At 43.7% G+C, this 26,151-nt stretch overlaps 2 protein-coding genes across 2 annotated transcripts in view; one reads left to right on the top strand and one right to left on the bottom strand.

Annotated features, from left to right (window-relative positions):
• The window catches only part of PTRH2 (peptidyl-tRNA hydrolase 2), an 86,153-nt gene that overhangs the window by 19,314 nt on the left and 40,688 nt on the right, over nucleotides 1–26,151 (bottom strand). The gene's annotated exons all lie outside the window — the stretch shown is intronic.
• The window catches only part of VMP1 (vacuole membrane protein 1), a 69,294-nt gene that overhangs the window by 17,804 nt on the left and 25,339 nt on the right, over nucleotides 1–26,151 (top strand). Inside the window, exons 6-7 of the mRNA XM_074557332.1 lie at nucleotides 9,364–9,531; nucleotides 13,926–14,057. Coding sequence (XP_074413433.1) covers nucleotides 9,364–9,531; nucleotides 13,926–14,057 — 300 coding nt within the window. The remainder of the gene's footprint in view (nucleotides 1–9,363; nucleotides 9,532–13,925; nucleotides 14,058–26,151) is intronic.

Here is a 26,151-nt window from a genome sequence, read left to right as displayed (position 1 = left end):
CACTGGGCAGGCTCTGCAAGTGGTTATGCAATGGCTGCAGGATATGAATGACTCTGATGTTTGCTTTCCCTGGCCCGCTTAGCTGTTTTTGCAGTGTTGAAAACTGTCATTTGTCTGGATCCCTCAGAGCATCTCTCACCAGCTGCTTTTTGGAGCTGCATTCTGGTGCCAGGAGAGATCCCAGGGTTAGCTGAGAAGAGAGTACTTGGAAATTGCTAAAAGTAGAATTTCAAGCAGCCTCAGTGTGGGAGGGGTGTTGCTGCCTCGGGATCATTTCAGTTCACATCTGATTTGGGATTTTTTTTGGTCACCAATCCTTGGTGCAAGAGAGACAGGTCGAGTGTGTCAGTTTGATACCAAGCTTTTAATTGCTGTTCCTGTGATTGGAGACCTTTCTACATGTTAGAGAGGGCCTGAACATTGTCTGAAGTATCAATTCCTGGTTTAATGCTGCTTCCTTGTTTGCTGCCAGCACTGGATGTAAAATCTGACATGGCTTTTTGGGAAACAATTCTCGTGCTGCATTTGGCACCGAGCTGAGGGCTGGCACAGAGCAGATTTTCAAGGCAGGAACAGGGAAGCAAGGCCACTCTTCCAAGAATCCTTTCCATTCTGACACTCTCAAAACAAGCCTGCTGGCTTATTTTCCTGAAGCCCATTAAAGGTTTTTCACAGTTCTTTAAAAACAACCCTTAAAAATAGGAATCATGATGTGGTTCTGTAGGAAATAAAACTATCATGATTAATGACTCCAAATACTGGTTTTAGCAGTACATGGCTTTTTCCTCGGTCCTGAGATGTTTTCTCTTGGTGGTAGATTAAAATACGAACAGCATGAATCACCTCATTACCAGCAGAGGATGGCTGAGGGTAACTCATGAGGAATTTTTGGTGTTTGCACATCTCTGAGAGATCTTTGCTGCCGAAAATGAATGAATGAGGCGGCGGTGCCGGAGGGCTCCGAGCAGGGCAGGGTTGGGATCATGGCTGGGCCCATCCCCACCCAAACCTTGCCTCGTGCTTTGGTTTCACTTCAGCTCTGAAAAACGGATTTTTGTCAAAGATGAAGCTAAAAAAAAAGTGCTTCAAACGAGTGGTTGAGGGCGCGGTGAGTCCCCTCTCCCTGGGGAAGTGAAATCCCTGAGGGGATGAATGGCGCCGAATTCCTCACCCTCACGGCTCCGAGCTTTGCCTGTTTGCATGGGTGGTGGTTTTGGTACTTAAATGTGGATTTTGTTCACTGCTGCTGGAGCCAGGGGGGCTGAGGGGATACATTTTTATTTACATGTTGAGGGGGTTCACTTTTATTTAACTGCTGAGGGGGTTCATTTCTATTTAGCCGCTGAGGGGGTTCATAAACTGTGAGGGGGTACATTTTGATTTAACGTTGAAGGGGTTCATTTTGATTTAACTGTGAGGGGGTGCATTTTGATTTAGTTGCTGAGGGGGCACATTGTGATTTAGTTGCTGAGGGGGTTCATTTTGATTTAGCTGCTATGGGGGGGTTCATTTTGATTTAGCTTCTGAGGGGGTTTGTGCTGGTGGCCAGGCCCTGGGCGAGCACAAACAGGAAATGTGAGGTACAATAGCAATGGTTGTGCCGAGGTCCAGCCCGGATATTTCAGCTCTGGAATATGTGGGTTTGTCAGGAATTCTTACAGTGCTGCTCGGCAGCAGAGTGGAAGAGGGCACAGCAAAAAAATAAAGAGCAGAAATATAGAAAAAAAAAAAAAAATAAAGAGCAGAAATGTGCCTTTAAAGAGAAAAGCAATGTGCTTATTGCCTGTGCTGCCCTGAGAGAGCAGGGCTGGGTTTGTCTGGTTTAAGGGCTCAGCATCTCACTTTCATTCTGAATTGGTTCCCCTCACCCAGGGTCACATTTGGCCTCCCCAAACAGTCAGAGTTTGCAGCTGAAATGAGCCCTGTGCTGGCCCTACCCAAACTGGTTTAGGTTAGAATTTGAAGATTTAAAAGCCAGACACTTGTGCAATAATGAGTCCATTATCTTGGAAAAAAAGATGTTGGTGGTGTAAATAATTTTTAAAAAAACAAACCCACACAAATAAACGGTTTCCTGTCAGGACTACTAAAAGCTTTTTAAAGTCAAACCTAATTCCTTTTAGTTCTCTTGTTCCAGGAGCTGAGCTTGTAAGAGGACTCACGATAAAAATTACTTAAGTCCCTCATAAAAGAGAAGCTCACAGAACAAGACTTACTCCACTTTTATGAAACAGAATAATTTAGAAACCCACACAACTTATTCTCTTTTTTTTTTCTCCATTTACTTCCTTGTGACTAACACAGGAGTATTTTCATAGTAATTATCAGCTTCAGGAGAGGTGTTGCTCTTTCCACGCAGATCATTCAAAACCATTGTGAGTAACCCAGAAAACGAAGGTTCTGTGTGTAAAGGAAAAAGTGAGAAACAAAGGCTGAGCTGCCTCAGCCAGGTGGGAGGTGCAGCAGTGCTCCCCTTCCCAGGCTGAATTCTTCTTGTGAAGTGAGGTGTTCATTTCCAGCCTCTCTGTTCTCCAGTTCACACGTCACCTTTGCAAGCCTAAAACAAAGGAAATAAAAAAGGGTTTGTCTAATACCTGTGCTCACGTTACTGCTATTGAATTGCTGGGGTGGTTGGAAGAAAAATACCTGGAGGGTGCAGAAGGCAGAAATTAATTCTAAAATAAGTTGAAATGGAGCCTGTTGGTGTGAGGGTCGTTTTTGTCTCTTACTCTGTCATTTGTTTCTTTCCTGTCTTTAAACTACTTCCTCCAGCTGTCCTAAGCTTTGTACAACCAACTAAAATATCCTGGAATACGTGAATCAACAGAAAACTTTTTTTAAAAATCACTTTTGCAGTTTTCTTCCCAGAAATTCCAGCTTCCAGCACACCTGGGCTCTGTTCTGCTTGGAGCTGCAGCATTGATCAGAATAACGCCCTGACGAACTGGGAGGGTGTGCTGAGTTAACTGGACACTGCTGCTGAATCAGTTGTGCAATCTGGGTGTTCCTTAAATCTTCTGGTGGCTCGCTTGCATTTTAAAAATCTGAGGTGAAAAGTGGTGATTTCAAGGGGAAAAACTTGCATTTAAGTCTTGGTCCCCCTGAGTGCTCCTGTTGTTGGGTCGGATGCCTGTAGATACCTGCAGAGAGTGAACCCAGCACTGCTGCCTTGGTCAGGCTGTGCAGGAGCAGTTGATGGGGTGCAGGAGCAGTTGATGGGGTGCAGGAGCAGTTGATGGGGTGCAGGAGCAGTTGATGGGGTGCAGGAGCAGTTGATGGGGTGCAGGAGCAGTTGATGGGGTGCAGGAGCAGTTGATGGGGTGCAGGAGCAGTTGATGGGGTGCAGGAGCAGTTGATGGGGTGCAGGAGCAGTTGATGGGGTGCAGGAGCAGTTGATGGGGTGCAGGAGCAGTTGATGGGGTGCAGGAGCAGTTGATGGGGTGCAGGAGCAGTTAATGGGGTGGTGGCTGCACCCTTCTCTTCCTCCTGAAGGTTGATGGACTTTACCTTTCAGAAGCTGACGCCCAGTTTTCATTATCTGCTCTCCACTTCCTCAACGTTTGTTCTGTCAGCTCTCTGCTGAGAGGGCACATTGTGCTTTCTCCTCATTTGTTACCTTGGAGTTTCTACGTTTTTTGATTTGTTTTTTTGGTTTTTTTTTTTATGCACAGCCTGAACTTTATACCTTTCATGTCCTGCTTCCTGGAACAGGTTGAAAATACTGATAATTGTGCAGAACCATCTCTAATTGGAGATTCTAAAGCCAATCACCACTGCTGGTGGCAGTTTGAATAAATGCTGAGTTTACTCTTTAGAAATGAGGGGGTGGCTAGGGAAGGGCAAGGAGAGAACACTGTCAGAGTATTTTATGATTTTATTAATGATTTTCTGTCAGCAGCAGAAGATAAATTTGAATTCTTGCAATTGTGCCTCCCCCTGACCTGAGTCTCTATATAAAGTAATGTAGGTGCAGCCTTGAAAAAAATCTGCTTTTCATGTTACTCCTCAGAGCAGCACCGTGGTCCTTTACACAGACAGCTGTGCCGTGTGCTGCCCCCTCAGTGGCTCTGGTTTAGTCAAATTCAGAGCTTGTGGTGATCATTTGGAATTTCCATCAGCTCTGCACTGATGGCAAGGCTTGCCTGAAGTGGGAATAGAAACTTCACCACAGCCACGTGAGTGTAAAATTAATGCCCAGCTTGAAACGCTGTGAGGGTCCTCTAAAGCCAGCCCTGACCATTGATGGATGTTGGTGTCACTTGAGGATGCTCCAGGTACAGGATCCTCTGTCCCCAGCCCTGATTTCCAGCCAGCACCACGTTCCAGACATGATAAAATCATGAGACAGTTTAATCTCATAGCACAGACAGACAGACAGACTGCACTTACGTACCAGACCAAGCTTCTCCCTGTTAATCACAGAGCAGTTGTCCCCTGCTCTCAGAGATAAAAAGATGCTGTGAGTGTGGTGGGACTTTCTGGAGAGGTGTAATGACTTCATGGATAAGTATGGGATGATTCGTGGCCTGGGGCACCACTCAGAGGATGTTTCCCATGAGAAGCAAACTTTTATTTTCCAATTTATCTCCCATCAAATGCATCATGACTTGTTCCCCCCCTGTGCAAAGGCTGAGGCTGGAACCCAGTGTGAAGAGCAGTGTGTCCAGGAGGAAAACAGATTTTTAGTGCATTAAGTTCAGGGTAATATTTTTCTTGCTGGCAGACATATCACTTTTCTTTGAGAAATGTTTCTAAATTAAAGCCAGTCTAAAATTATATCTTCCCCAAAAAGAAAAGGTTAAAATTAGATGTGGTTGTTCTTGTATCACTTGAGCAGCCTGGCTGTTCTGTGGAGGGGCATGTGAGAAACCAACACTTGATACAGGATTTGTTTGGAGCTTTAATTGACTTCCCAGCCCAGGTGCCCAGAATGATTGATAATGGGAAAATATGATTCATTTTTAATTGGATACTCGGTCACTTTTCCTTATGGCAAAGACTTTCTGCTGTAAGAATTACACAGATCAGCATGTTTTTAAGGATTTTAACTCATGATTTTTTTTACATGTGGCTGCTGCCTCTTTCTACTTCCACAGACGAATTTCCAAGCATCATTTACAGATAAAAATATTTTTACTTTCCAGAAATTTCATAATACATCACTTTAATTAACTTATTTCCCTGCCATTCCAACCTGGGTGCCTTCAACCACTGGAATAAAACTCCTTTGAAGGCCTGTGAGTTCAAGAGTTCAAAGTTACCTTCTCTGAGACATCGGGTTGTGCAGACAGGGATTTCCAAACTGCCCTGAACTGCTGTTGCTCAGAAATAGATTTATGTTGAGTTCATCTCGATGAGCAAACCCTGTCCTGTTTGATTTGCAAATGGTACAGATATTTCTAACACATCACATTCCTCCTGACCACAGGCTCCTTCTGCTCCTCTGCAGTGGCAGGCGAATGTTTCTCACTCCAGTCAGCAGAATGCTGCTCAGTTTCCCCTCTTGAATCCTTTTTTAGTGCCTCCTGCAGCTCAAAAGGAAAAAAAAAAATCATTGGGAGAGGGTGAGGGAAAGACAGTTGGTGTTCAGGATCTTACATGCCCTGAGTTTTCCTGTTTGGCCAGGAGCTGATGGGAATTGCCTGGGATTTAGTGCTGGGTGTGATGGGGTTTGAAGCCTTGTCCTTGGAAGGGAATTTTGTCCTTTCCGAAGGCAGAGCTGCAGTCCCAGTCCAAGGGGACATTGAGAGAACTTCCCCAAGTGTTGTAACAAACTGAGCTATTGCAGGGAGGCAGACACTCAGCATTGCCTGCACCCCACACAGAGGAGGAGGAGGAGAGGGAGGAGGAGGTGTTATTGGTGAGAAGGATTGAAAAAGTGGGTGAGAGTGAATGCTGCTGGCTGTAGAGTCAGGGGTTTCCAAAGGTGGCACCTGGAGCCTGTTTGAAGCTGCTCCTTTCAGAAACAGAAATGAGCCCCCAGTGCTCCTGCTCTCCTCCCAGCCCTGGGCCTTTGTTTGGGGGTACCCAGGGGTTGTGGAGCTCCAAAATTAAATGTTGGGGTGCTGCTCTGAGCGTGGGGCACAGTCCCTGTGACCCCCAGGACACCCAGACAGGGCAGGAGGACTGGGGGTTGCTGTGCCCCCTCCCAGGCCACACTTCATCCCTCTGAACAAACCATTTGCACTTTATTCCTCATTCCAGCTCAAATGTGGCTTCTGTGGCTTCCACCACTCCAACTTTTTTCCATTATAGAATTGTTTACATTGCTCTGGGAGAGTTCTGTTCCCTTGGCCTGGCCTTCAGGTGGCCCTTTGCAGCTGTTTGCTGAAATGCCTTTTATTTTATTTTATTTTATTTTTCCATTGGCTACTCCCTGTGAGATTTTTTTTTTCCTTTTGCAGACATTTGTTGAGGCTGGGAGGGCTCTCACCAGGAGGGTTTGGAGGATGTTCAGCCTCCTGCAGCATCTCCACTTGGGCATTTTGTCCTGGGGTGCTCCCCTGGGATTTTAGGACCTGCTTTATCCACCTTGGATGCACTTCAGGAAGGATTTTGGGTGATGCTGAAGCCTTGCAAGGGCTGGGGGCTGCTTGTCACTACTGATAATAGTGATCAAATTTCTCTCTTGCTATTCTAAGTGAGCTGGCTGTAGTTCCTCTGTGCTGTATTCTGAATTTTGTGGCAGTGAAAGCCCCACCTCTGGATTCCCTATCTCACTGCTTGGCCATGGCCTGAGGGAATGAGGGAATTGTCATTTCCAGCTCAAACATGGATTTCCTCCATGCAAACCTGCCCTCCAGTGTCCGTTTATCTCGGCTGTTTGTGAGGCCTGGAAAGGCCCGGGGTGGCCTTGGGGCAGCCGCGTATCGAAGGACGAGAAGAGGCTTCGGTTCTTCTTTCGGTTTTTATGTTTATTAATTGTTTATCTAAAAGATTTTCTTTCAGCCGAACAAAGATCTGCTCAGCAGTCAGCCATGGGCACACTGTGCTGCCCTCCCGGGCAGCCACGTATCTTTATACCCATTGTTACGTATACAATATTTATCATTTTTCCCCAATACCATCTATTCTTATAACTCGGTGTACTCTCAGTAATAACCAATCCAAAGGTGCCACCGTGGCCAAAGAAGATGGAGGAGAAGAGGAAGAAGAAGGAGGACAGGACACCCCCCAATTCCTCCATCTTACTCCTCCAAACCCCCCTGTACAGAAATCCTAAACCCTGTTTCTCACCCTCTAATTAGCTAATCTTTTCGCCATTCACCCTGGTGAAGCCCTCATCCTTGTCGTCTCCTGTGTAGGACCAAAGTCCAGCCACCAGACACTTCTGGAACATTCCAGGACTCCCGAGCCCCCCAAGCTGGTCTCGGAGGCTCAGCATCTCAGGACTGAGATCCTGAGATCCGACACTCCAGGAGGGTTTCACTGCAGATTCCTGCAGGTGAAAACCATTCATTTGAGGATTGAGACCCTTTTCTTTGTTTTTTTGTCCCAAGGTAGCTGTCAGGCCTAGGGAGGGGCAAGCAGGGATGGGATTAAATCCTCCAAATTTCACAGTGAGAAAGGGTTCCCAGGTTTGCCATAAATGTACTTTACAATTGTAGGGAGGTTTCAAATCTCTTTGCATCTGCCCTTGATGAGTGAAATAGATTTATTTATTTAGCTCTGAAGCTGCTGTGGAGATGATCTTACTGCAGCTACCAAGAAGTTCATTGCCATTATGGCCTATAGAAATATTAATAATATAAATTATTACTCCTTGGTTCATTCTTCCAGTCTTTTTTCTCCCTTCCATATCAAAATCTCTCTTGTGTATCAATTTCTGGATCCCTTCTTTTTCAGTTTTATTTCATTGAACCTTTTCTTTTCCTCAGGAGAGGCTGTGCCTCATTTATCATCTCACAGGTTTTGTATTTCTGCCATCCAAAATACACCCAAGCACTTGGAATCAGCCTCCTGTAAAGCAGCAAGGAATAAATAAAATCATTTTCTTGCTCTCCGAGCAGCCTGTGCTTCACCAGAAGAATGGCTTTATTTGCATTTATTTGGTTTATTTGGAATTGTTTGCATATGCCAACAGTAGTTGCAGCTGCCATACAGAAAATATAAAAACTGGGATTTTATTTCAACATTCTTAATTCAGTGCCACTGAAAAATGGCAGTGTGGGTGTGATTGCTGTGAAATGCTGGTGAGTGAATCGAATCTGCCCAGCAAACCCAGCAGTGCTGGAATTTCACCCTTGAATGTGCAAATGGAGCTTTTGGGGCTCTCTCATAAATTCACCTTTGATTTTTGGGGGTATATCCAACTCCCTTATTGCTCTAATAAAATGGAAATAAATTAAGATTGCAGATAAATGAAAATTGCTGGCATTGTTTCCCAGCATGATGTCAAAACCCATCAAGTAATGAATAGCAGAAGTTAAGTTGTGTAATTTGTTCTGCACTTAATGAAACTTTTAGATTTATTTAAAAGTGTGGTTTTACATAAAGATCTCATTTTAATGCAGTAATTTTATTTTTTTCCCCTCCCTTTTCCCTGGACAGTGTTTCCATGACCTTTGTTAAGTGATTGTTTTTTAGATTTCTGGTGTTCATATTGTTTGAATTGCTTTTCAATTCTTTTGTATTAAAAATAATGGCAATTCTTTCAGGTTTTTAAACTAACAGTTCATTTCTTGAATGGATTTTTATGCTCCTTTTATTTGGAGTTTTGTCCAAAAAAATCTTTCAGTGTAAGATGGAAACTAAAATTAATTCAGTTAAATGGTATTTAAATAATGTTTAAGTTTGGAGTTACATTTTAAAGCATTTTTTAGCAAAAAGCACTGAGGTCCCTTTCTTGTTTACCCAGTAAAAACAAACACAAATTAAACAACTGGCTGTTGGAGAAAAACACAGAAGTTAGCAAAGTCTGCTGCAAGATGTCATTAAACCCAGCCATTAAAAAAATCAATATATAATTTAAATGCCTAATCCTCTAAAAGCAGCAGTAGGGGAAACACCTCCTCTAATAAAGCTGTAAGTCATAAATACCTTAAGGAGAACATTGTAAAATTGTTGAAAATTCCAGGCTTCTTTAAAAATAAGGATTTTTATTTCTCTTTGACAGCTTTCTAAGTGGCAGGGTAAAAGCTGAAACGCTCCCTAACATTTCAGTGGGTCAAAAGAAATATTTCATTTATTTCAAAGTACATTAGTAGCTCAACATTGTGATTCAAATGGTCTTTTAAAAAACTCCAACAAACGAGAATTTTACATCAATAACATTATTAAAAGAGAGAAGCATTAAGGGATAAATATTGTTTTTATTCTAACTCACGTAAAATACAATTTAAATTTTTTTTATTTTATTTTCAGGGTCCACACATAGCCTCAGTGACTCTGGCTGCCTATGAATGTAACTCTGTGAATTTCCCTGAGCCTCCTTACCCCGATCAAATCGTCTGCCCCGACGAGGAGCCGGCCGAGGGCTCCATCTCCCTGTGGGCAATCATCTCCAAAGTCAGGCTGGAGGCCTGCATGTGGGTAAGGCTGCTCTAAAAACCTCCCTTTTCCATCTCTGGGTTGGATTTTGTGGCCAGCAATTGACCAAAATTCCTTAATTAGCAAAATAACGATGCCCAAGGTAATGTGAGAAGTGAACTTTTTAACCCTGATCTTTTTAACAGAATATTCCTGGGATGTTTCCATCAGGTGCTGTTTTTAAATACCAGCAGAGAATTTGAAGGCTGTTGATGTAAAAAGTAAATTTTAGGAAGGGTTTCTGCACCCCAGGTGATCTGGCAGCTCCCAGGGCTAAGCAAGAAATAATTGCAATAATTTTGATGAGTGAAGCTGCAGTTCCTCCTCTGCAGGACTCAGGACCTCATCTCCCAGCTCGTTCTGGGCTGCAGCAGTAAATTGCATTTAATTTAAAAGTGTTCTTTTCCACATTTTAACATATTTTAATGAAATATATAAATTTTAATTAAATTGGATTTAATTTAAAATTCTTCTTTTCCACGTTTTTATATCTTTTTTATTTCTGTTTCTCTGCCTGCTTCCACTTTTCACTTAAAAGCTGAGCAGCTTTTCCTGTTTAAGTGAATCAGGCTCTTAGGAAACTCTGTCATTGGAACTTCCTTTCCGTTTTCCTCTTTTTTTCTTTACAGCTTCTTGTAGAAGTTTAATTTTTGGAGAATTTTGGTTGGCCAGGCTGTTTTTTTCATTTTGAATTGCAGTTTACACAGATGCATCTGCTGTGAACTACAAGCCAAATTAACTTTATTTTGCTGCTGACTTCCTGTCCTAGCTGGTGATTTAATTACTAAATTCCTGGTTTTCCAACTCAAATGCAAGGAAAGGAAATTCTAAAACCAGGATCTGATGCCTACCCTGGTATTTTTTAATATATAAGGCAACTGCTCACTACAATTTCTTAAACAGCAGCTGTTGTGTTAGTTACAAAAATTCCAGTCAATGTGTGAGTTTAGGGACTCAAATCAAAACAGCAACAGAGAAAGTGAACTCACAGCCCTGTCAAAAAGCAAAGTACAACTTAAATTTGACTCTTAATGAAAGTCCAGAATTGCCTGAATGCTCAGTAAATAGCTGATCACACCAACACTCACAAGACTGTAAATACATCTAAGATTTCTTTTTGTTTTCTTCCTCACCCCCCCCCCCCGCTGAAATCCATTTAATAGAGACAAGCCATAAAAATGGCATTTACAGCTACGTTTCTAGGGTTGCAAAATAAAAATGCAGCTGAGGGTAAACATCTCTTGCTTCATCTGCAGCATGTAAAAGCTGAGCTATGAGGAGAATGAAGCTGAGAGCTGGAATCTCAGAGCAGCCATGGGGGAGAACAGGCAGTGCCTGGGTGCTCTGAGCTCCCTGGATTAAATCAGGCAGAGGCCAAGGGAACAGGAACATTTCCATCCCACTTTTTTTCACCCTTTCCCCCCCTTTTTTTAAGATTCCCTGTCAGCTCCCTTTGCTCTGAACTCTGTCTCCCCTGGCTGTTCCCTGGGGAGCATCCTCTGTCCTGCCCGGGTGTCTCGTGTAATGTTATGCTTTCTTGGAATGTTCCTGAGTACATAAACACTGCTTGCTAATTTCCTGTAAGCCAAATCAAGTTGGCAACTGCTGCTGCTCTGCTTCCAGAGTGTTTCTTTTGTCCTAATTCCAGCTCGCTCCTTATGGAAGCTGTGGAGCAGAGTTATTTTGGATTCTGTCACTCTGGAGCTAAATGTCCACTTAGCAAAGAGCAAGGTGACTTGCAGAAGGTGAAAAAGCTGATTTTTGCAGCTCACCCGGGGTGACTTTGCAGGCTGAGTGTGCTGTGGGGTGAAATGTGAGCATTTCTGTGCACAAGGGTCACCAAACCATCAGCAGCCAACTTCAGGCAGAGATTAAAATCACTCCCAGTGCCCAGCATGGCAGGGCTGGCCATTGCTGCTGATAATGAGGGTAACATGGATTAAATCTCCCTGAGTTATTAGGTGGGATGAAAATGATGCTTTTTGCAATCCCTGTAAAAGTTGGCTGCAGCAGCCCTGGCCTGCAGAAGGGCTCAGAACAATCCTTAGGTGAATGCCAGTTTTCACAGCCTCCCAGCCCACAGGGACCAGCAATCCAATAGTGCCCTATATTTTTAATGTCTTGCAGCCTTTTTGGTTTTTTACAAGAAATAAGGGGAAAGAATAAAAATGTTTAATTGCTTGGGATTAGCAGAACAGGCTGCCTGTGTCCTGAGCAGGATCAAATCTGTTTAAAGGACTCTTTCTAGTGGAGGCATTTCCCAGTTTCCTTTTCTGAATGTAAAAGAATTTTGATTAGCATTTGCCTTTCCAGTTTGTTGTGAGTCCAAGGGATCTCCATGTAAAACTGGCATTCAGAATTAAATGGGGAAAATATCTAATGTTACAAAAAGCAGTTAAATAGTTACTGGTTTGGAGTCCTTAATTGCTGCTTTTGCTGGTTTTTCTTCTTTTATTTTTGCTTTTCTTCACTTAAGGAACCTATCTCCAGCAGACATGAAATCATATGATTTTTGTTGCACTTCTGAAATGTTTTGTAATAATGAGCATGTGACTTATCCAATTTAAAGCAAGTTCATGTCCAGTACACACATGCAAACCTCTTCCTCAGTTCGCAGAACGAAGCCAAAGCAAATTGGCAGAGCCTGGAGGAGCAATGTGACTTTTTCTTCTTGCATCACCCTGAGAACATAACCTCAAGTTAATTTTTCTGAAGTGTTGTTGCTACTGTTTTCAGGCTTATCTGCCCCTTGTGCCAGAAATATGCAGATTAATGAAGTTCAGCTTGTTGCAGTCATTTAAACTTTTTCTTCTGTGGAAAACAAGGGCATAAACATTCGAGGCCTGTGTGCACTTCGGGTGCTTAAACTGAGAATTTAACTGCGGTGGTATTTAAAACCACAACCTGTTGATTTGGAATATCCACAGCAGCTGGAATTCTTGCTTGCAGCTGTGCATAGAGCAGGAACAAAGGAAATTGAAAAGCTTTCACGTTGCTTCAAAGGAGGAGAAAAGCGTTTGTTGCTCACTGCTGACCCTGGGAGAGAAAAGCCATCTGCAGGGAGCGCATTCCCGAGCAGTGCCCAGCCATTGTCTCTCACCTGCCCTAAATTTAAACCATCCTGAGTTAATTCCAAGTTCCTGTTCCATTAGCCTCTGTTTATCCATATGTTCAATCTTAGCTTGTCTCTCTTTTTTTCCCTTGCTTAAGCTAAAGCTGCCTTTACCCACAAGACTGGAATGAGTCATTTGATGTCCTGAGAAAACAAATACGATTTTCCTGCGGTGAGAACGCAGCCGTCCTTTCATCTGGGGCTGGCTCCAGCTATCCCAGCTGAAGGAGAGGGAAAACTCCAGCTCAGGCTTTGCTTAACCTTTTATTTCCTTGCTGTAGTAAAACCTGAGTCTGTTTTCTAACAAACACTCGCCCAGAGTCTCATGACTGAACAAGCAAACTCCAGGACAGCACCGGGGAGGAGCTCCCGGATTATTCTGGAGGCCCTTGGGGATCAAGGGTTGTCACATGCTGGGGAATGTGTCTGGCATCATGTGGTGGGGTGAGACACAGCAGTGCTGACTCAGGGTGTGGGGACAGCAGGGACGTGGGGGACAGCAGGGACGTGGGGGACAGCAGGGACGTGGGGGACAGCAGGGACGTGGGGGACAGCAGGGACGTGGGGGACAGCAGGGACGTGGGGACAGCAGGGACGTGGGGACAGCAGGGCCACCAGCTCCAGCCTCCCACGGCTCCGGCCACGCGCCGCTCCACGGGATGCACAGATCCTGTCTGCTCAACCCTGCAACCCCCAGGCTTTCCCCTGCACAGGGAAATAAAGGGAAATAGGGATTCAAAGGAGCAGCATTCCGTTGGAAATGATGGGAATTCTGACCTGGCGGGTGAAAGCAAACTGCTCCAGGGAGGAGCTCCACACGCTGCTCTACAGGGCCCCAGGGATGCACAGATCCTGTCTGCTTAACCCTGCAACCCCCAGGCTTTCCCCTGCACAGGGAAATAAAGGGAAATGGGGATTCAAAGGAGCAGCATTCCGTTGGAAATAGTGGGAATTCTGACCTGGTGGGTGAAAGCAAACTGCTCCAGGGAGGAGCTCCACACACTGCTCCACGCGCCCCCGCGCTGCTCCACAGGGCCCCAGGGATGCACAGATCCTGTCTGCTTAACCCTGTAACCCCCAGGCCTTCCCCTGCACAGGGAAATAGGGATTCAAAGGAGCAGCATTCTGTTGGAAATGATGGGAATTCTGACCCGGTGGGTGAAAGCAAACTGCTCCAAACAGCTGCTCTTGTCGGCTCGGAGAATGGCCACGGGACTTGTGCGTGTCACATGTTTTGTGTTTGGGAATAAACAGGAAAATAAATCAGGATTGTTTCTTTTCCCAGGGTGCTGGTACAGCCATTGGAGAGCTGCCCCCCTATTTCATGGCGAGGGCAGCCCGGCTGTCGGGGGCTGAGCCTGATGATGAGGAGTACCAGGAATTCGAGGAGATGCTGGAACACGCAGAGACTGCACAAGTAAGGACAGAGTGTGAAACAACAGAGTTAATGACACAGAGCAGCTTACAGGGGGGAAATAACCATTCCAGTTAAATGAGAGGGGGCCAAGCAATCAGCTGGTGTGAGTTCACAACAGACTTCCCAGGGGTGGAGAAAGATCCTGCGCTGGGTGATAGCTGTGCTGATGGCAGGACAAGTGTGCAGCTTGTTGGAGCAGATAAACCAGTGCAGCCAAGCATTTGCAATTATGTAGAGTACAAGAACAGCACAGTAAAGACAGGGAGACACTGGGCTGGGAAAACAGGGGTACAGGAGCTGCTGTTCCATAATCCTGGCTGTTCTGCTGCATTGAACTCCTCCCTGGGCCAGAGATGATTTTCAGCCTCAGCTCATCCCTTTCAGATGGCATTTGCCTGCCTTGCCACTGACACCCTCAGGGACCAGTGTGTGACCCATTCACCAGCCTGAGGAAATATTTTTCCTGATGTGGAAATGCAGCAAAACTGCTCCAAGTCTCTTTTTGTTGCTCTTGTCATTTATTTTCTCCAGGGGTTGAACAGAGCTCAGTTTGCAGTTGATGCAGCACATCAGTCAGGTACTGCTGTGGATATTTTTTCCTTCAGATCAGGAGTTTGTATCCTGGTCACGAGTTCCTGATAGTGTTTTAGACCAAATCAAACATTTTTTCCTCATGCTGTTTGCCACTGAATTTTTCCCTCTGTATTTTTCCTTCTTATCCTGTTTTGTCTGCCACGAAGTTGAAACGGGTCATGAGACTGCTGTTAAAAACCAGCAGATGCTATTTACCATGCACTGATGTCTTTAAACTCCTCTGCCAGGGTAGTTTCTGGAGATAAATATACACTTTTCTTTTCCCTCCTTCAAAAAATAATGGATGAAGCTTTTCCATGAAAGTGGTTTGTCTGGAAATACTGAGTGCAATCTAGTAATTCTAACAGTAAACCCTGTGTTTCCCAAAAGCCTCTCCCTACTAGAAGGTTCCAAAGGGTTTTTCTGCTATTATAAATAGTAAATTCTTCTCTTTTTTTAAAAGATGCAGCAGGGGGGAAAAAAGAATCTGCTTTGTTCTTTTGTCTCCCATCAATCTTTGCTTTGCAAAGTAATCCCTTAACTGTAGGAAAATCAAGTTGTGGTAAAAAAAACAACAAGGAAACCAGTTCAATACATGACTTCAGTATCTGTGTTTACTGAAACTCTCCCAGCAAATTATATGTGTGTACAGTTGTGGGAGCAGCCAGAGATGGTTTCCAGAACGCACAGTGAGATTCTTGGGAAGAAAATTTTTTGCTAGAGAGCATTTTGTCAGGCCAGGCCAAACTATAGCTGTATTGACTGCCTGGAGTAAACAAGTGGCCTGGTGGAATTAATGAAGGAAAATGATGCTGTTATTTACCAGTACTTTTGATTTTATTTTCTTGGCAATTGAGTTTGGATTGAAGCGTGTTGTTTTGTGGATGGATGGCCAGGAAAAAAAAAAAAAAAATCTTTCGAACTCCACTTGTGGTTTGGTTTCTATAAACTCTTTTAACATGAGGCTTTGACAATCCGATTAAATTGTATTGTGCTCGTAAAACTGACAGTTCAGTTTTTTCCATTTGCTAATGTGACTTCCTTTTTGCTTTTGGCTTCAATCATGTTTTCTCTGGATGTCTGTGGGAGACAGGCCTGCCTTTCCTATGACCTCTGCAAATCCCAATCTCCAGCACAGCTTATCACTCTTTGCCCTGTAATTTGCATTCATGAGCAGCGCTGATGCCTAATTTTAAATTGCTCGTTAACAATTGTGTTACCTCCATCAGCTTTCTCCCACTCTGAGAGCCTGAAGCCTCACACTCACACTGTGACAAATGTCCTGTGCCTTGGGGATGCTGCAAATGCCTGATGCCAAGTGAAGGAGCATTTTTTCACTAGAAATGTCTCCTTGCAGCCAGCTTTTTGGGAAGGTTTGGGGATGGGTGTTGGATTTTGCAGAATAGCTGAGCTGCTCTTTGCCCATGAGGCAGAGCCAGCTGTTTGACGTTTTTGCTGCGTGTGAGCTGCTCAGAGAGCTCAGTGCTGCTGTTTCTCAACAACAATGGTCATTTGGAGAAACAGATGAGCATCTTCTCTGGTGAGAATGGATCGTGGCTGCAGCATCCAGCCTGGAGGGGCTGGCAGGGGGAATCTGCTCCTGGCTGGGCCACAAAAACCCAGCCAAGAAAGGGACCTAAGAGGATTAAACAGCGTAAAGGTTTAGTGCTCCATTCAGAGCAGCACAGAGCAAAATGCCATTTACTTTAAAGAGTCTATTGATGGGTTTTCTGTCCTGGATGTCAGATCTGAGTGACCTGTCTCCTTGTGCTGGCTTTTGAGAGAGCTCATTAACCTGCAGCCGATGTGTCTGTGCTGCACTTCCCATTAGCACCCTTGAGAAAAAGCCCCTTCTTTTAGAGGAACACTCACTTCTCCTTCCTCGCGTCCCTTTGTGTGCTCCCCACGAGTCCCAGTTCCTGCAGGGAGTGTCACAGCTGCCTCGTGGCCGTGCCCTGCACAAGGGGGTGCCTTTTCTGCCTTTTCTGCCTTTTCTGCCTTTGCTTTGTCCCCAGAGCTGCCACAAGGCAGAGCCCAGCACGCCCAGCTGGGATTTGTTCATACTCAGGGCAGGGTTTAGAACCCAGCAGCGTTTCAAACAGCATCTGAGCTGCTGTCAGCTCTGCTCCAGTGGGATTCCAGAGTGAAGGGAGGTTTTTATCAGAGCTCCCTTTTGGCCACAGGGAGTGTATCCAAAGCAGAGTGAATGCTCAGTGCTGGGGCAGCACTTTGGGAATGACACAGTCACAGACTCTTGGTGCAGTTTTGTGTCCCACACACATGAGCAGAGACTCTTTTGCCAGTTTAATACTTGCTGCTTGGTAATTTTTCTCAGTTCTCTGTCATGCTGGAACACTTCAAGCTGAGGAGTGAAAAAGCAACTTTTGGTGCCAGCTTCCCTCAGGGCACCCGGTGACAGTGCGTGGGCATTGCTGTATGCCGGTGCTCCTTGCTAGGAGGGGAAAGTACTGATATCTCTGAATATCTAGTCCTTAATGGCTCTGAGTGTTTGGCTTCATTAAGTGGCATTTCTTTAAGAACTAATGATTTACACATCGGGGGTTTGCTTCTGTGCAGCCTCGCCCGCAGCCAAATTTCCATGTAAAAATATTTTCTAGTTGCCTATGTTACTATCAGCCAGCGCTGTTTGTTTACTCTCCAAGCTGGGGAAGAATAGAGCCTTGGAGAAGGGTTAAATGCTCAGAAACGCCGAGGTGCAGCAGGGCTGGTTTGGAAATGACTGAGTGCCATCTGCACACTGGCTGTCAGTCGTTGCTGGGACCTGTTTTTGCCTCCACTGAACCTTTACTGGTTGTGGTTTGTCTGGCCATCACATGACTTCTCTGAAAATTCCCCCTCCCCTCCATTTCCAGTAAACTGTTTGAACAGGAGTGACTCAGAGTGAAACCAGCTTCCCTGTAACCACAGGGCTTGCTGAAGAATTTGTCAACGTGGACTCGAGAGGGTTTGAATTCAACCGAGCTGCAACCGCCTGCCCTGGAGCTCCGCCGAGCCCTCCCTGAGGGCAGCAAGGGGTTAACGCGGTGGGGACGGGCTCACACACCGTCCCGGCCTCGCTGCAAACCCTGCCCTGGAGCTCCAGCGAGCCCTCCCTGAGGGCAGCAAGGGGTTAACCGTGTGGGGACAGGCTCTCACACCGACCCGGCCTCGCTGCAAACCCTGCCTTGGAGCTCCAGCGAGCCCTCCCTGAGGGCAGCAAGGGGTTAACCATGTGGGGACAGGCTCTCACACCGACCCGGCCTCGGTGCAAACGCTGCCCTGGAGCTCCAGCGAGCCCTCCCTGAGGGCAGCAAGGGGTTAACCCGGTGGGGACAGGCTCACACACCGTCCCGGCCTCGCTGCAAACGCTGCCCTGGAGCTCCCTGAGGGCAGCAAGGGGTTAACCATGTGGGGACAGGCTCACACACCGTCCTAGCTTCGCTGGAAACGCTGCCCTGGAGCTCCAGCGAGCCCTCCCTGAGGGCAGCAAGGGGTTAACCATGTGGGGACAGGCTCACAACGCCGTCCCGGCCTCGCTGCAAACGCTGCCCTGGAGCTCCCCGAGGGCAGCAAGGGGTTAACCATGAGGGGACAGGCTCTCACACCGTCCCGGCCTCGGTGCAAACCCTGCCCTGGAGCGCCCCGAGGGCAGCAAGGGGTTAACCATGTGGGGACGGGCGCACACACCGTCCCGGCCTCGCTGCAAGCGCTGCCCTGGAGCTCCCCGAGGGCAGCAAGGGGTTAACCATGTGGGGACAGGCTCTCACACCGACCCGGCCTCGCTGCAAACCCTGCCCTGGAGCTCCAGCGAGCCCTCCCTGAGGGCAGCAAGGGGTTAACCATGTGGGGACAGGCTCTCACACCGACCCGGCCTCGGTGCAAACCCTGCCCTGCTGCTCCGCATCTCGGCGTGCGGGGCCGAACAAAGGCCGCGCCACACCCGGGACAGGGCAGCGCTCTGTTCCGACACGACACTGACTTCACTGCCCGGGAATGATGGAGCGCGGCTAATGAGAGAAATCTCGCTTAATTAGCAGCGTTTTAGATGGCCAAATTCAGAGCGGGATCTGTGCCGTGATTAAATTAACAACTGCTGGCTGATAAGTTCCTGCTTGAAAAGGCTGCTGGCTTGTTTAATCAACAGCGTTTGAGGGTACTTGGTACAAGAAAAAAGAAGTTCAAGCAGACCACAAGCAGGTTTTTATAAAGTGTTTATCATAAAAATGGAAGTGGAAGGGTCACGTACAATAACTGGGAAACCTTGAGTTCTTTTTTATTTCTTTGTTTTGCTTTCCCAGAAATCACTTGCTGAAATGAACATCGAATTCCACTCATCCTTTCTCTTGCTCAGTCTTCCCTTTCCTCATCAGCTTCCTCTCTTTATTAATTGTTATTTATTACCTGCTGTGGGTGGTCACCAGGAGGCTGCTCCTCACACCCTGCATTCCTCAGGTTTGATGCCAGTATTTGTTAATAACTCCAGGGGAGGTTTCTTCCCTTTTTTTATGGTCTTTAATTAAATAGAAATTCACAACTGATCAAACCTTGAGCTGCACTTTAGTCTAAAGTCCCCACAGTGCTGGGGAGTGAGGTGACAAAGTGACAGCGTGTTTTCACAGACAGTAGAACAGGCAGTGGGTGCTCTGAGTAACAACTCAGTTTTGAGCTGTTCTCCAAAATTACCTCGTTTAAAATAAGTTTTGGAATGAGTCAATGGCAGCTTTAAATAAGGGAACTTGAGCACTTCCTGAGAGAAGAGATAGCAAAGAGTTAAAGCAGGCAGGGGGAAGACAATGAGGGCTGTGAGTAAGGAATGTGTAAAGCACCTCCTGGTTGGATTTCTTTGGGCCCTGGCAGGAGAACGTGCCCACATTGTTCTATTCATTTGCACACCTGCTCACAGATAAGGAAAAAACAGCACAGGGCATTGCACTAATTACTAATGCTGACTGGAGAGGATTTTTGAGTTCTATTTTGAAGGGTCTGTTCCCTAAAAAATGATTTAAATGTCCAGTGTGAAAGTACAGAAATCACCCAGGCAATGAAACCTGGGTTGCTTTGAAACATTTTCACTCCGTGTTAGGTCAGGAGGATTTTCTCAGTCACAAATTTCTCACTTTATAACAGAAATTAGAAATAATGTCACCAGGTGTACTGGAAATGCTGGAAGCTGCATTTGCACAGGAGCTGTGGAGAAGCAGGTGCTTGAATTCTGTCATTGGATTTTCCTTCCCTGTTCTGTGTGTGTTGGGAATGCTCAACACCAGTTTCTAAGGGGAAAATTTGTCTCTCAATACTTGATATTTCACTCCTCAGTATTCTGAGAAAGACTGAATGATCAAAAGCTGGGTCAAAAATGCGGTTTAAATATTTTTTTTAAGGCCAACCTTCAATAACTGATAGAAATTCATTCTGGTATCATAATCAAGAAATGTCTGTTTTTCCCCCCTGCTCCAGACACTGTTTAAATATCTGTGTTGTACAAGAGTCTGGTATGCAGCCCACTTGTGTGAGCTGTCTGGGAGCCTCTGTCCCTCCCAGGGACAACGGGGGAGAGAGAGGTTGCACATCTGGGCTCAGAGGGAAGGCTGGTGTGTGCTGAGGGCTTTGTCAGCTGTGTCACAATTCCTCACTTCCACTCTATTTTAATCCTTAATGTCTGAGTTCTGTGTGGAGAAACAATATTTTTTTCAGTGCTGATGGCTTTGAGTTCACAGGTTTATCAGAGATTGAAAATGTCAATTTTCATAGCTGGTGATCAAAAATTCCTTCCTTACAATGTCTGGGTTTTAAACCACCTTAAAATAAGACTTGATTCTTCAGAATGGATTTTTAAAAATTAACAATATTCTGGAACTGGCAGAGCTCACAATAACTGATTGCAGTGAGATAAATGAGCAGTTCAGGGGGTTTTTAGCAGTGCTGGGATGTTCTTTACTCCACTCATCCCCTGCCTGTGGCTGCAGTGTCTTGTCATGGAATCACAGAAAAAATCACCTCCAGAAGGACCTGAGGCAGTTTCTAATCCAACTTTTTTTTTATTTTTTCCTTTCCTAGTCCAGCTCAGGTTCCTCAGGGCATTGTGTGGGCTGGTCCTGGAGCCCTCCAGGGCTGGAGGCAGCCAAAGCTCCCTGGGCACTCTCCCTGAACATGGGCTGCAGGGTCTGCCCTGTGGCTGTTCAGCAAGGAAATAAATCAGTTTATGTGGAGTTTGTGTACAGGGTGTCAGGGTGGACACGGGGCTGCTCTGAGGAGCAGAGGTGGCAGGGATGTGGTTCAGGGGCTGCAGCTCTGCAGGACAGATCTGATAAGCTGAAAGGACATGCTCCTTCCTCTTCCTCTAGGCTGTTTCCTTTCATTGTGTCTCATTCTTTACGAAATTTCTGTATTCTTACAGCGAGTGAAGCAAAAAGGGCTTTTTATGTAGAAGTGTGAGGGTTTCAGTTCTGGCTGTGGGAAAAGCTGGGTTTAAATTGGAGTTAGAGAGCTGACAGAGCCCTGTAATCTGTGTTCCTTTTGGTATTTCCCTTCTGAACCCAGCTGGGCATTGCAACAGGCTGAAATCTTGAAATGGAAGCTCCTGAGATGGAGTTTGTTGTGAAAAATCATTTTTGCAAGGGGGAGGGAGAAATGAGGGAAATAAAAAGTTCCTACCATGGTTCAGATGATTAATGAAATGAAGGAAATACCTGGAAGTTCCTGGTGGAACTAATGGACTGATCCAGAGCTGCTTGACTTCATTCCTGCTCCTGGCAATGGGGAGATCTTATTTACCATAAAATGGACTCATCATTTGGAAGTTTCACACTTTTACTCCTAAAATGAAATGCCCAGGGAAGCCAAGCCTGCTGTTGGAATGGACACTTCACTCTGTTGTCTCTGCTCCCACAGGGCTTGCAAAAAATTCAGCTTTTTGTGCTCTGTGGCTTCTCTTGTCTGTCTTTTCTAACATCTAACAGCACTTTTAACATCTGATAAGAGAACAGTGGGTTTAATTGTATTTTCTATAGATAGAAATAGTTCTTTTCTGACCCAAGAACTAATTGTAGTTGCTCATGTCTGAGTTTACCAAGTCCCAAAGATGATGAGCATCCTCCTGATTATCTCTGGATTGCAGCATCACCCCTCAACCTTAACATGCAGCCACCCTGAAGAATCTGAAGACAAACAGATGTGGAAATAAATCCCTCACAATCTGTCCTGCTTTCTCATCCTCACAATGGAAGAATCCACCTGTAAATAGAATTTCTTGTTGACCTGGGATTTTTCTGTAATACCTACTGTATGTTCATGCTTACATGCAAATATTCTGAATATTGAGCTCTTAGCAGTTTCAAGCCCTCAGATCTCCAGCGCAATCTGTTTAATGAGGCTTTGTGGGTGCTGCTCTCTCCTTTCCACAGTTCTTTGCCTGTTTTATTGCTGCTTGGTTCCCTTCAACTTGTACTTTTAAAAACTGTTATCATGTTCAACATCTACGTCCTTTCCTCTTGCAACTTTTCCATGATTTCCCAACTCCTTTTCCAGAATTGAATGCCTCAGGAAACCCAGACTTCTCATGACGTGAAACTTGCTGAGAATCTGGAATATCTGCCCTGTGCCTGTTGTAAATCCCTTTTTTCATCAGACTCAGTCCTTGCTTAGTTCTGCCACCATCCCACCACTGCTTTCAGAAATCCTTGAACATTATTTTTCCCAGCTCCCTCTGATTTCCCAGCCAGGACCTTTCTCTCCCAGATTTTTGGGTGATGAGGAATAAAATTTAAACCTTTCCCCTCACACACCCCCTGCTCTCCAGCATCCAATGGAAATTTCCTCTTTTTATTGCCCCTTTGCATTTATACCTGGAAATATTTTGGGGAAACTGGAACAAAGAACCTTGAGCTGCTATCACAATATTCCTGTTTGTAATTTTTTGGTATTTTGGGGGGGTTGAGCAGTGATTTTTGGCCAGTGAGTGCTGAACCATTGTGGCCCCCCAGCCCTGGGTCCCTCTGTGGCTCCCCTGCAGTCAATGCTTTATTCCAAGGATATTTAATAATTCCTCCCAGTCTGAAATCCTGGAATCCATTCCCTGACCACAAATGGTCATTCTCCCATCAGCTGTGTTTGATTCCATTGTGTTGGAACAGAAAGGCAGAAGAAACAAAATCCTGTGCAGCTCATTTTTAACATAACTGGGATTTTTCCATCAAGAGGGGCACTGTCTTTGTAGGCAGCTCTTGAAATGTTAAGGACTCTCTAATTTTGGTGATCTGAGTGGTGGCTTCATACCCAGCCTTCAATCTTTGGGAGGGGGAAGGGGAAATGTTCTTTATTTCAGATGATTATCTGGATAATTCAACTTTTTTATTATAACAATAATAGAAATAATGCTCAAAATAATAGAAATAATGTCAAATCCTGAGGGATTGTCCACACAAAAGGGAGGAATCTGCAGGAGGAGGAATTTCCATCTCTGCAGCTGCTCCAGAGTTCTCCTGGAGAGCCACTGAGGTGTAACACATCCAGATCTCTCTTTTTATGACTTTTAATTTTTTTTCTATAATTCTCCTGTTTTCTGTCAGAGTCACAAATCCTGTGTATCCCCTTCCAGGCCTTCTAGAAAAATTTATTAAAATTCTTCTAATTCCTCCAGGCCAGCAGCCACCAGGTGAGGAACGTCCATGGCATGGGTGAGACCTGAGCAGGGAATGTGCATCAACAGCTTGGCATGGAATTGTTAAATTCAATCTCCATCTTTTTGTTAAATCCGCCAGTTTTATCAATTTATTGTCAATATTTACAGCAGGAAAGAAAAGAAGTTTTGCCAGGCCTCAAATCCTTGGGATGTGGAGCTGGATGGGTTTTTCAGAGATTGAGCTGGGAGCTGTTGGTTTCTCAGAGCTCCTAAAATCTGATTGCAGCTGTCTGAAAATTTTCAACATTTTGAAAATTTTCTCTGACATTGCATCATCTGTGCAGGCTTCAGAGAGCAGGGCTGGGGGGTGGCACAGGTTATTTCTGGGGAATTCTGATTATTCAGAATTCCTTGGATACCTCCTGTGGATCAGTCAGAGGGAGAAAAAAGATGCTCCACAATTTCAATGGGAACAATCAATGGCGACTGTTCTGTTAGAGAGGGAAAAGAGGAAAAAAATATTTATTAAAATTATTTTTCCTTGAACTTGTTAGTTAAATCTGGTGAGGTTTTATTTATGAAAACAAATTGATTTATTACAACAATTTTAGTTTTTAAAACAATTTTTTTCCTCAAGCTTGTTAGTTAAATCTGGTGAGGTTTTATTTATTAAAACAATTTATTACAACAATTTTATTTTTTAAAACATTTTTTTCCTCAAGCTTGTTAGTTAAAATCTGGTGAGGTTTAATTTATTAAAACAATTTATTAAAACAATTTTATTTATTAAAACTTTTTTTCCTCAAGCTTCTTAGTTAAAATCTGGTGAGGTTTTATTTATTAAAACAATTTATTAAAACAATTTTATTTATTAAACCATTTTTTCCTCAAGCTTGTTAGTTAAAATCTGGTGAGGTTTTATTTATTAAAACAATTTATTAAAACAATTTTATTTATTAAAACATTTTTACTCAAGCTTGTTAGTTAAATCTGGTGAGGTTTTATTTAGTAAAACAAATTGATTTACTACAACAATTTTATTTATTAAAACAAATTTTTCCTCAAGCTTGTTAGTTAAAATCTGGTGAGGTTTTAGTTATTAAAACAATTTATTAAAAAAATTTTATTTATTAAAACATTTTTTTCCTCAAGCTTGTTAGTTAAATCTGGTGAGGTTTAATTTATTAAAACATTTTATTACAACAATTTTATTTTTTAAAACATTTTTTTCCTCAAGCTTGTTAGTTAAATCTGGTGAGGTTTAATTTATTAAAACAATTTATTACAACAATTTTATTTTTTAAAACATTTTTTTCCTCAAGCTTGTTAGTTAAATCTGGTGAGGTTCTTGTTCTTCCCTCACATTGAGGAGCTCACTGACTTCACAGTGAGGGATTAAATTATTAAATTATATTGGAAACATATCGGAACATTAAATTATATTAAATATTAAATTATATTGGAAATAATTTTATAATTTTAAATTATAAATGGAAACCCAATAAAAGAGGGGTGGGGCATAACTTTGTAACTTAGACAGGGTTGTCCATTCTCTCTCTCAGGAAGGATTTTCCAGGGATAGAAATTCCATATTTACACAGGGAGGAACATGGCAGAACATGGAAATTCTCCTTACCATCCCTTTGGGTTTGGAAATTTGGGGGATTTTTATGCTATGGAGGCAATGGGTGAATGAAATGATGAAAAATTCATTTTGCTGGGGCTGAGCAGGGCCTGGGGAATCATCACTGACCTTTCCCTGATTGGGGATGTGATGATGAACCCAATGAAATCATCCTGAATCACCCAACCTTGCTCTGGGGCACTGACAGGAAATCCATTTCCAACAAATAAATCATCTTTGAAAGGGACACAGTGAGCTCAGGCATCCTGAAATGTCCTAAAAATGAATCACAATTAGCTGGGAGGCCACTCCAGGCTAGAAACTTGAATTTGGGGGGAAAATGGTTTGCCTGTAAGTAGCTGAATTTTATCTCTCTTCATATATATATATATATATTATTTTTTAAAGCAATAATTGATTAAACTGATTTTATTTCAAATGCTCAAAAAAAACGACAGAAAAGATTGTTCCCCATGCAGGCTTTAGAAAAGAAAAGAAAAAAAAAATTCTGTTGTGAAAGAGGTAAAAGTTGTAAAAGTGGGGATTGGATTCTCAGGGAAATGAAACTTTGAAGGTTTTTTATTGTTGCAGATGTCACAAAGATTTGTCAAACAAACTTTAAGGAAGGACCCAAAGAGAAATAGTTCTGGACTTGTTTCCACAGAGTAAATGTTGGGGCTGGAATTCATGGTTTTGTTGGTTTATTACCCTGCAAATTATTCCCAGCTTTGATTACATTAGATCATAAAAAACAGGTACAAAAATATCTTTAATTTGTCTTTTGGCTTATTCAGAAAATTTGGAAAAAAAGGAAGACCAATCACAAGTTCTTTAGTGAAATTTTAGAATTTAAAATTTGCTTTCCATGAAGTACTTTGTGCTAGGCAATGTAAAACCAAAACTTAGCAATGGAACAAGCTGAGTAATAACTTTAAAAAATAAATTATGAACTAACAAGGTGAGAAAATTTGCTCCAACATTGGTTTTGGTTTGGGACAAACTCGTTAAACTTTTTTTAAAGACCTTCATTATTAGCTTTTTAATGTTTTATGTGTTTTTTAGCTGGAGGGAAAATATTAATTTCAAGGCAGCCTTGAATTTTGTAGTTGAGAAATGTGGGTGAGGGAATCTGGTTCTTTTTAAGAAATTTGGTTAAAAATGGTGCTTTCCCCTAAGTTCATACAGTCAATTTTTCTCTAATTATAATAATATTATAATATAATATATTATTATAATGTATTATATAATATATTATATATTATATATTATATAATTAT

The sequence above is a fragment of the Zonotrichia albicollis genome, chromosome 22 (genome assembly GCF_047830755.1).
Source record: "Zonotrichia albicollis isolate bZonAlb1 chromosome 22, bZonAlb1.hap1, whole genome shotgun sequence".
Lineage (NCBI taxonomy): Eukaryota > Metazoa > Chordata > Aves > Passeriformes > Passerellidae > Zonotrichia > Zonotrichia albicollis.
Note: the sequence above shows the minus strand (reverse complement) of the source record. Positions and strands in the feature narration are given on the sequence as shown.